General features: G+C 42.0%; 1 protein-coding gene across 2 annotated transcripts in view; it reads left to right on the top strand.

Annotated features, from left to right (window-relative positions):
- The first annotated feature begins 3820 nt into the window (after positions 1-3820).
- LOC118399206 (angiopoietin-1-like) overlaps positions 3821-11523 on the top strand; it is a 56445-nt gene continuing 48742 nt past the window's right edge. Inside the window, exon 1 of one of the 2 annotated variants that reach the window (XM_035795097.2) lies at positions 3821-4912. In XM_035795097.2, coding sequence (XP_035650990.1) covers positions 4490-4912 — 423 coding nt within the window. In that variant the 5' untranslated portion in view covers positions 3821-4489. The remainder of the gene's footprint in view (positions 4913-11523) is intronic. The other variant, XM_035795096.2, reaches the window with a different exon arrangement.

Raw genomic sequence — 11523 nt, 5'->3', positions numbered from 1 at the left:
TCATGTTATTATTTGTCTATGATTTCTCTTTTTTTCTATCTGCGTTGTTGGGAAGGGCCATTAAGGAAGCATTTCACTGTTAGTCTACACCTGTTGTTTATGAACTTTGACAAGTAAGCATTTCACTGTTAGTCTACACTTGTTGTTTATTAACTGTTAGAAGAAAGCCTTTCACTGTTAGTCTTCACCTGTTGTTTATGAACTGTTAGAAGAAAGCCTTTCACTGTTAGTCTACACTTGTTGTTTATTAACTGTTAGAAGAAAGCCTTTCACTGTTAGTCTTCACCTGTTGTTTATGAACTGTTAGAAGAAAGCCTTTCACTGTTAGTCTACACCTGTTGTTTATGAACTGTTAGAAGAAAGCCTTTCACTGTTAGTCTTCACCTGTTGTTTATGAACTGTTAGAAGAAAGCCTTTCACTGTTAGTCTACACCTGTTGTTTATGAACTGTTAGAAGAAAGCCTTTCACTGTTAGTCTACACCTGTTGTTTATGAACTGTTAGAAGAAAGCCTTTCACTGTTAGTCTACACCTGTTGTTTATGAACTGTTAGAAGAAAGCCTTTCACTGTTAGTCTTCACCTGTTGTTTATGAACTGTTAGAAGAAAGCCTTTCACTGTTAGTCTACACCTGCTGTTTATGAGATGTGACAAGTAAGCATTTCACTGTTAGTCTACACTTGTTGTTTATTAACTGTTAGAAGAAAGCCTTTCACTGTTAGTCTTCACCTGTTGTTTATTAACTGTTAGAAGAAAGCCTTTCACTGTTAGTCTTCACCTGTTGTTTATGAACTGTTAGAAGAAAGCCTTTCACTGTTAGTCTTCACCTGTTGTTTATGAACTGTTAGAAGAAAGCCTTTCACTGTTAGTCTTCACCTGTTGTTTATGAACTGTTAGAAGAAAGCCTTTCACTGTTAGTCTTCACCTGTTGTTTATGAACTGTTAGAAGAAAGCCTTTCACTGTTAGTCTTCACCTGTTGTTTATGAACTGTTAGAAGAAAGCCTTTCACTGTTAGTCTTCACCTGTTGTTTATGAACTGTTAGAAGAAAGCCTTTCACTGTTAGTCTTCACCTGTTGTTTATGAACTGTTAGAAGAAAGCCTTTCACTGTTAGTCTTCACCTGTTGTTTATGAACTGTTAGAAGAAAGCATTTCACTGTTAGTCTACACCTGTTGTTTATGAACTGTTAGAAGAAAGCCTTTCACTGTTAGTCTTCACCTGTTGTTTATGAACTGTTAGAAGAAAGCCTTTCACTGTTAGTCTTCACCTGTTGTTTATGAACTGTTAGAAGAAAGCATTTCACTGTTAGTCTACACCTGTTGTTTATGAACTTTGACAAGTAAGCATTTCACTGTTAGTCTACACTTGTTGTTTATTAACTGTTAGAAGAAAGCCTTTCACTGTTAGTCTTCACCTGTTGTTTATGAACTGTTAGAAGAAAGCCTTTCACTGTTAGTCTTCACCTGTTGTTTATGAACTGTTAGAAGAAAGCCTTTCACTGTTAGTCTTCACCTGTTGTTTATGAACTGTTAGAAGAAAGCCTTTCACTGTTAGTCTTCACCTGTTGTTTATGAACTGTTAGAAGAAAGCCTTTCACTGTTAGTCTTCACCTGTTGTTTATGAACTGTTAGAAGAAAGCCTTTCACTGTTAGTCTTCACCTGTTGTTTATTAACTGTTAGAAGAAAGCCTTTCACTGTTAGTCTACACCTGTTGTTTATGAACTGTTAGAAGAAAGCCTTTCACTGTTAGTCTTCACCTGTTGTTTATGAACTGTTAGAAGAAAGCCTTTCACTGTTAGTCTACACCTGTTGTTTATGAACTGTTAGAAGAAAGCCTTTCACTGTTAGTCTTCACCTGTTGTTTATGAACTGTTAGAAGAAAGCCTTTCACTGTTAGTCTTCACCTGTTGTTTATGAACTGTTAGAAGAAAGCCTTTCACTGTTAGTCTTCACCTGTTGTTTATGAACTGTTAGAAGAAAGCCTTTCACTGTTAGTCTACACCTGTTGTTTATGAACTGTTAGAAGAAAGCCTTTCACTGTTAGTCTTCACCTGTTGTTTATGAACTGTTAGAAGAAAGCCTTTCACTGTTAGTCTTCACCTGTTGTTTATGAACTGTTAGAAGAAAGCCTTTCACTGTTAGTCTTCACCTGTTGTTTATGAACTGTTAGAAGAAAGCCTTTCACTGTTAGTCTTCACCTGTTGTTTATGAACTGTTAGAAGAAAGCCTTTCACTGTTAGTCTACACCTGTTGTTTATGAACTGTTAGAAGAAAGCCTTTCACTGTTAGTCTTCACCTGTTGTTTATGAACTGTTAGAAGAAAGCCTTTCACTGTTAGTCTTCACCTGTTGTTTATGAACTGTTAGAAGAAAGCCTTTCACTGTTAGTCTACACCTGTTGTTTATGAACTGTTAGAAGAAAGCCTTTCACTGTTAGTCTTCACCTGTTGTTTATGAACTGTTAGAAGAAAGCCTTTCACTGTTAGTCTACACCTGCTGTTTATGAGATGTGACAAATACATTTGATTTGAGAGTGAAAATTGTGAAAATTCCTACATTTTGTAACTTTCGAGATATATAGTTTCTCCTTTTCAGTTTATTGAGAAGTCATTGAAAATAGATGAACCTTTTTTCAATAATTGAATTGGAAGTCTACTTCCTTTAATTGACTTCCTTCCATTCGAATTGAGCCCAACCCTGGGCTGTGGACTGTTTGATAGTATATCTTATTTGACAGCATGGCATTTAAGCTTATGTTTATGGCAATGCTAGTAGTTTTGATTTAATACACTCAAGAACTCCCTGGTTCATTTGGACTTTGTAACTGGACACCCATGTTTTAGGACACCAGCGAAGTTCATCAACTGTACCCAGTTTTCCCAGAAATGTTTGCACATGCTTCGTGTCTTGAGTAGCCCGGGTTTGTTATCTTGGGTCTCCTCCATGCATTAACTCACACACCCCTCCTTCTCCCACGCTGTGAGCCCAACATTAGGTTGTATCCACTATCACAGAATACACACACTTTATCACACACACATCAGGGTGGTTTGGACCACAGTGAAGTGATGAGGGCCTGGTCATCTCTATCTGTTGATAGCCTTCCCTGAATCATAAGGATGTCAGGACACTGTCCATAATAGGGACTTGACCTTTGACCCTGGGCCTTTCACCACACTATTCCCTCGGCTTCCCTTGCTGGCTGCCGATGAAGACATTCCTCTGTCTACTTTTGGATTTCGGTTTTGTTTTCCTTAAAACACGGAGAGCTCTCCCGGATTGGTATTTTGACAGCTTTCGCAGAGTTTCGCACCATGTTGTGGCTATTTTTGGTGAGAGGAGAAGAATTACATTAGATATGATATATCACTTCACTCAATATGATAAAGTATGTAAACATTGAATTCTCTTACCACCTACATGGGATAAAACTCGATTTACTAAAAAACATGGAAATACAACACAGCATTGTGAACCCCTGTGTTATATCGTTGAGTGTTATATAGTTGAGTGGTGGACAGTGAGAATCCTGTGGCATCTGCTGTGTACTGTAGTGCAGGGGAGACGGGAACAGACTGAGTGTGTACAGGGGCAGGGCTACCACACAAGCCTCAGGTCAGAGAGCGTGTAAACCAATCCTCGCAGTCTGAGCACATCCTCTGTGCTTGGGGTCCCTCTCTGCCTTACACACACACACACACACACACACACACACACACACACACACACACACACACACACACACACACACACACACACACACACACACACACACACACACACACACACACACACACACACACACACACACACACACACACACACACACACACACACACACGAGGGAGAGAGAGAGAGAGCGACTCGTCCATAAACACACATTCCTCTGCAGTCTCTGTGAGGGGCAGGCTCAGAGTGTGCTGGAAGCCTGGTGCTGTTCTTTAGTGAGCCTCGCTCCAGTCGTTTAGTCACACAGGGAAACCAGAGTAGAGACGGAGGAGGAAGAGCAAAGCAGTCACACAAGAGGAGGTCTGACGACACTATCCGTATGCACTGACCCTTGTATTTAACACATGTAGACATTGACACAGTGCATTGATACACTGCATTGATACAGTGTAAAAAGGACCATCTATATAAACACACAAGCTGTCACGGCGCAACACGTGTATGCGGCGAGCCCTGGACGACTGGACTTCTGGCTGACTTCTGACCGGACACATAGCGCTCCAGCAGCCCATTACAAGAGTGTGTGTGTAAGTGTGTGTGTACGTGTGTGTGAGCACACCGGAGATGCCCTCAAGACCTTCTCACAGTAGGAGGTCCAGCACGGGGATGGATGACACGTGTTCTACATCGACTGGGATCCGTACAGCCTTCTGATCCACTAAAAGAAATACTGGCCCAAGACCGACCGCTGAACAGACGAAAAGTCATCCAGAAGCCAAGGATAAAAGGACTTTACTTTTTTAACCTTTCCTCCAGGCTGGAATGATGTTGTGGAACAAGTTTGCCTGCCACTTGCTTTCGTTGGCAGCCCTACTGGTGGCAGTGGGCTGCAGTGGGGGGGAGCATAGAAAAGGGACAGATGGCAGTGCCAGCGGCGCAGGACAGGGCAGCACAGGTGGCAGCACGGGTAGCAGCAGCAGCAGCAGCGGTAGTAGTAGTGAAAGTAGCAGCAGCAGTAACCGGAGGTACCACAGAGTCCAGCATGGGCAGTGCACCTACACCTTTATCCTACCTGAGGGCGACAGCAGCGGAGGGAATTCGTGCCGACAAGGGAAAGCAGCGACACAGTTTAACAGCGCCAATGCGCTGCAGAGAGACGCTCCACCCCTGGAACAGGACTTCGCTTCCCAGAAGATCCAACACCTGGAGCACGTCATGGAGAACTACACTCAGTGGCTGCAGAAGGTAAGGGAGAAGTGGTCACACTGTCATAAGCAAGGCAACGCGAGTCATAGTCGAAAGCTTGTGCAGGTGTCCTTTTATGTTTACTTTGTGAGTATGCATTGAAGCTGGTCTGTGTTTACGCAAGGGCTGTGTTGTTGTGTCTGGCTCTGATGGGGTTTTTTTTGTGACCCCTTTAAATGTATGTGCGTTTGAGAGTGATGTTCTCCGGCTTTCAATTGGAGCTTCCTCGTGGTTGTCTTAATGAAAGTTCTTACAGTATTGTCAGGGATACATCTGTGCGCTCTATGGCTGGAGCTGTGTGCCACGACTCTGGTATTCATGGTTTAAGATCTTGGAGAGGGTCTTGAATTGATGAATGATTATTATGACAAATGTAAAACTGTGAACAAATCTCATGAGGAATCTAGTTAAAAGCCTTTGTCCCATACCGACAAAATAACCAACATCCCATAAACAATTTACATCCACAAAGCTGTTTTGTTACGTAACTGTATATATTAACCACTGATCTATTTGCGTAAGATCCGTGTTTGGTACTTCTCCGAAAAACTCTGTGCTCCCTGAGCACAGTTCCACAGATGTCAAGTTGCGTTCCACGCTGCATCCGTCACGATGCGTGGTCGTAATATGTCAGTCCTCCAGAGTTCTCCAGTGTGCTGTCTCTTTAATGACAGGAAGCCTGTAAGGACCACTGCTCGAGTACGACGGAAGAATGCTCCCTCTATGTACCGCCACCCAGGACTTTCCATTAGTCCACACTCTAGCTTTAGAATATAAAGAAAGCAAGTTCATGGAATCATCAGATATTTTATATAAGTAAAGGATTTACTAACGTGAAAGACATAAAAATAAAAATATATGTGAAAACGTACTGATTATTGGGAATAGATTAGTTAAAGGGAATAGATCTTCCATTTTCTGATCTATATATTTTGCCTTGCAAAATTGTGTAAACATCCTTATTTCAAAGCTCTGTACATTTTTCATGGGTAACCTTCGAATTGGATTTTCAACAGGCAAGGGCAGATTTACAATTGGGTAAGCTACACTATTGCGGGAAACATAAATAATGATTTTGCAATGCAGTGCTCATTGAATTCAACTGGGAATGCAATCAACCAACAAATATACTTGTCGATAGGCTTGCCAAGAATTGTAGGCAAGGGAACTAAGCAAATGTACTCTCTATCAGGGGTTTAAGAGACAGATGCCTGTGGCGCATACGAGTCCTCACATCCTTTTCCTCCAACTTGTAAAGCCACTCAGGTGTTTATGACCAGGAATATGGATTCACTGTGACGTTAATGAATTGTGAAGTCATCACTGATACCACTTGGCAACTGAATTGTTAATCTTAGACTCCTTATCGTTGAAAAGATAAACTATCTCTCTGAAATGAATACACGAGTCAAATAAACAAACTCTACATTCGGAAAAGCAGCTCTGCTGTACTTTTCACAATAATGTGACTTTGCAAGGAGATTAGGAGGGCCAATCTATGATGAATTGCTTAAACACACAATCGTTTATTTTTGTCTGTAAAATGTTGGCACAAAGTGAACAAATAATTGCACGTAATGCACAATAGATTTGATGGTTTTCTCTGGAATTGTGGGGTTAATTTAACTGAGCATCATCAATACCCGTTAGCGTGCTGGGGTCTCTGCTCACTAGTAATTGGAGAACCATCTTAAAAGCTATTGGGGGCAAGTTTCTCAACGGTATTACAGCTTTTCATCTACCTCCGAAATGTATTCTTTCCAGTCCTCTGGTTGTGAGAAATGGTCGTTCTTTATAAATGACCCAACATTTCATTCCAATGAACTGTTGGTTGAGTTTGTAGTTAGGAAAGTAGGAGAGATGTTATTGCTTCTTACTGTATGTTGTATATCACACTAGTAAAGCACAAACATAGAGGTATGCACATATCAACTCCCAAATAAATTGGTTGGCTTTTGGTCAGAAACTACACACATCACTATACATCACTCGGTATCTGGGAAGAGGAATTTCAGTGGTAAAAACTGCTCGAACACTTGAGATAAGCTGTGGGCTGTAAATGGTTGTGGGAATGATGACCTATATAAATTAAGAAAAACTATTGGCATGCAAAAGATTGTTCCGTGGAGAAAAATTATATCACATAATGAGGACCGTGACTATACATTGTAAAAAAAAAAACAATGTTGATTCAATGTACAATTGTAACGCAAGCAGTTGCAATAGGATTGTGAGTTTGCTCAACAAAATAACATTGAAGTTAATTCAATGTGCAATTATAAGTCAACCAGCTGCATTAGGATTGTGAGTTTGCTCAACATTTGGGCACATTTAGCCTTATAGCTGAACCAACTTTGAGCAGAGCAAATTCTTGTCCTTTTTGAAGTCCAATCAACTCGCGGAATAAGGCTGATAAAGCAAGTTGTCTTTTTTTTTAACAGTGTTAACTAATGTAAGCATTAGTAATGTAATGTTTACCCTGAGTAAAAAGGAGTCTGAGATGAAATCACATGGACATTGAATCATATTGATATAGGTACTTTGACAGTCCATGATGGTACTATATAAACAGTCCAAGTAGCAATTGTAGACTGAATTCTAGACTTAATGAGACCGTTGGAATAACTTTTTTTACTCATCTGCCATCACCACTAATACCATCCTGTTTCTTCCCCGACACATTTGCATTCTCTGCAGACCTCTGACATTCTTTTCATCTTAAGGGGTAAAAAAAACAAAGGGGGAAACCAAAAAATCCTGCATCCACCACGTCTTCAATATTCTGAATGAACAATATGCAATAACCTTGTCAACAGTTGATTGACAATAGAAAGTGACAGTAACCAGTGGACACCAACGTAATAAGAATTAGGGGAGACGTTTTAAGAGGCAGCACACAGTGATAATTCAGCCCAATTACGGAGGTGCGGAAACATCAGGATGCAGTTAACATTTCTCATCAAACAGAGGATGAAGTGTCCCAGCCAGTCGATCTATCTTAATCACGTAAGCCTTGGCTGCTTGTCAAGAGGAGAGCTGTACCTAATGCTACTCCAGCCACCACTGATGAAAGAATCCACAAAGGATACCACACACTCCTCGATGCATGGGCGCCTTAACTTGTTGGGGGGTAGATGCAGCAAGCAGCTGTTCGGGAATTATTCGGCCGTCCCAATCTTTCCCCTCCGTGGAAGTCTGGTCGGCCCAGGGAAGAGCAGGCACTGATAACATTCCTGCGCAGTCAAAGGTGGCTTCTGTTAGTCCAAGGATTACTTCCCCGGCAGGCCTGTAAAGAAGGGGGAATTGGACCAGATTGCCTGTGATCTTTGGGTATTTGTTGCTGGAAAGTAGCCAATTAATGCATCCCCACTCCATTCCATCACTGCCTGGTTTGTGAAAGTGTACATGTTCAGTTGTAGAAGAGAGATCATCGAGTTTGCCTTTTAACGACAAACAAAAAACATGAAATCAAAGTTAAAATAACATCGGGTGAGATGTTTCGTATCACTCAGCCGATCACTTCCAGATGCATTCAACGTTTGAATGATATAAATCAGCTACGGGAGAGATACACTCAAGATCCCCTTTCCACTTCCTCAATAATTCAAGGACAACTCAAGTCATTGAAACTTGGACCAAGGTCCATTTCAAGGAGCCAAAAAGAAATCCTGCTCCCCAGGAGTGAAAGTGATAGATCTTCACACGTTCACTTTAGTGCCGAGCGTAGAAAATGTTTCAAACCAATGTTTCTTCAGAGGGAGGCATTGCCAGAATAAGCTGTTGAAGTTAAAAGAGGAGAGATGATATCCGTGTTCACAGTGCTATCGCTGTGAATTTCCCATTTCTCTGCCTGTTAGTGTAATCAGGATGCACAACATGGGTAGTTCCTAGTTTCCCTTCACCCCTTGGGGTTAATGCAGCAAAAAGGGGGAATATTTCTTAACGCTATCAGAAGGCCACACAGCCTGCCTTAAGAGCCAAGGAAAGACTAAGCTATTTTAGGGGTGACTTCCTCTGTATCAAAGCTTCTTTTTGCAAATAATGCGGGCCAAAACGAACAAATCGGACGATGCAGCGAGCTACTGGACGCACAACAGACTGAGAAGCGATTCCTTCCTGTCCCTTGCAGAAGTTGCAAGACCAGGAAAATAGCAGAAGGGGCTGTTGTACTCTGCTACTGCTTCCATAGATGAATCTTTGCCTCACTTGCACTAGCAGAGAAGGTGGAAAAGAGAACAGAGCTTCTTTACAGCATGTCAAGGGGATAGATAAGGAAGTCCATTACAATGTCACAGTATTCCCACATGGATGTGAACATTGAGGCCGACATGGTTATTGTTATTTTCAGGAAATGGGCATTTAGTATGTTTGTCACGGTCAATATGGCAGCTCACTTAGTATCAAACTCTTTTCCCAGAAATCGTATTTCATTGTGGTCGTTAGCTTCGAACCTGTTGGAACTTTTTGGGCAGAAAAGTATTTTTAACTTTACACCATGGTTATGCAACGCAACGAAAAGTGAATAGGGGAGGTTTTTAATGCCCGCGGCCTTGAGCGTCTCTCCAGTTTCTCTTGAGTCTCTCTGAGGCATCGCGTGTACACGCGGTTAAACTCCCATCATTCATTTCAATGAATTAACCTCCAGTGGGCTCTCGGTACAGGATCTACCGAGCTTTAATTGCAATGTTATTTTTGTATTTGCTTCGGAGTGCCAGTCATTTGCTATACACACACCCGCTCAAAGACATTTTACTTACTGCTCTGCACTCCCCCGTATATGAGTGAAATCATTTGAGATCGTCCTGTATTATGTTTGGGTTTCCGAGTATGTTCACTTCTTCAATGGAACACACTTTCCTTCCTGGGATTTACCACAGGTATTATAAATAAGAGAGAGTGTGCTGCAGCATGTCACTCAGGTGATATAGAGAGCTTTACCATCGGCCTATTACTGTATGTCAGGGGAACTGATATTTGGATACTTCCGTTCTCGTACTTCCGACCTTTGACCTTGTTTTGAGTAATGGTTCAGTATGGTATGGCGTGCCTGTATAAGGAATTAACATTACCTCGGGTGGCAGGTAGCCTTGCGGTTAAGAGCGTAGGACCAGTGATTGAAAGGCCCGCTGGTTCAAATCCCTGAGCCGACTAGGTAAAACATTTGCCGATGTGCCCTTGAGCAAGGCAATTTAACCGCCATTGCTCCTGTAAGTGCCGCTCGATAAGAGTGTCTGCTATAACGTCTCAGTCGTCGCGCTTGTCTTTAGAAGTTGTAGCTCGCAAGCATTGCCAAACGTACAGCATACAGTGCGAAGCCTGTATGGGTGAGTGATTCTGACCCAAATATAAGATAGTAGCCAATTGTGGAATATTATACAACACTATAAAAACAGATTGTTCGGTCAGTGGTCCAATAAATGCTGCTATCACAGTGTACTACAACATATCGTTGAAATCCAGCTGTGATTTGAAAGCACCCGATGGTACATCACTGCTCTCTATTATTTACACAAGACATAGACTATAAGTCATGTCCAAATTTCTCCGGCTTGTTAAGTTTCTGTCATATTTCTCTGCACTGTCCATCGGGGAGCCCGTTTGGGTTCATTTCAGCCCTGTAAAATTCCACGAGGCCCTACAAGACTCTGTCTTTATATAAATGTGTACCTTCAAATTCTACAGCTGTGTTTTCTTCCAGGGACAGCGAGCAGAGGAAAGATATGCGGGCCTACGCTTTCCACTTCTGTTTACTGGCAGGTTGGCGGGAATGGAAGGAACGCACAGTAATGTATTGCCGCTATTTCTTTCTTTTTCGGGTCCAGCCAATCTTCAAGTTCGGTGTGTAGCATTTATCCTCTACAAATTCCCCATCGGGATCCTGTTCCATCTGACAATTATTCATCTGAGAGATAAGGCTGACTGCGTGGAGTTCGGGGGAATTCCTGAAGCATCCCAAAACACTGCCATTAAGCCCTTTACTCCCCTTCGAGGTTGTGTCCTACAGATGTTGCATTGTGAGCGGTTGCTTTTGTCTGTCAGCACTGGGGCCACTTGCCAAAGTTCCAAAGGACACCATTTCACCTCGTTTGAGAGTTCAGCTTCTTCAACTTTTCCATGATTACATATCAAAACATCACAACATTGGTGATGAACGCGAGCAATGGAATAGTTTCTGTCAAAGTGAGAGGCTTCGAATAAACAAACAGAACAGCGGATAAATAACAGGTCATGAAAGCACCCGCCGTGTGGGGAAACAAAATGAAGAGAAGCATTTACATTACATTGCATTTAAGTCATTTAGCAGACGCTCTTATCCAGAGCGACTTACAAATTGGTGCATTCACCTTATGACATCCAGTGGAACAGCCACTTTACAATAGTGCATCTAAATGGGGGTGGGGAGAGAGGGAAAGAGTGTGGGAGATATTGGGTAACAGATAAGCAGTTTGACTCCCTCACAGCCGGAGTTGGATCAGTAAATGAAGATTAGGCGAGCTTTCCTTCTCTTACTCTGTTCTTGTTGTGATCTGGGCCAATCGCACATCAGGCTTCATGTCACACTTTGCAATAACCTCAGTCATTTCTTTGTTCTGTCTTTGGTGTTGGTGAGG

This window comes from Oncorhynchus keta, chromosome 20, assembly GCF_023373465.1.
Source record: "Oncorhynchus keta strain PuntledgeMale-10-30-2019 chromosome 20, Oket_V2, whole genome shotgun sequence".
Classification (NCBI taxonomy): domain Eukaryota; kingdom Metazoa; phylum Chordata; class Actinopteri; order Salmoniformes; family Salmonidae; genus Oncorhynchus; species Oncorhynchus keta.
The sequence above is the reverse complement of the archived record's forward strand: the minus strand, read 5'-3'. Positions and strand labels throughout refer to the sequence as shown.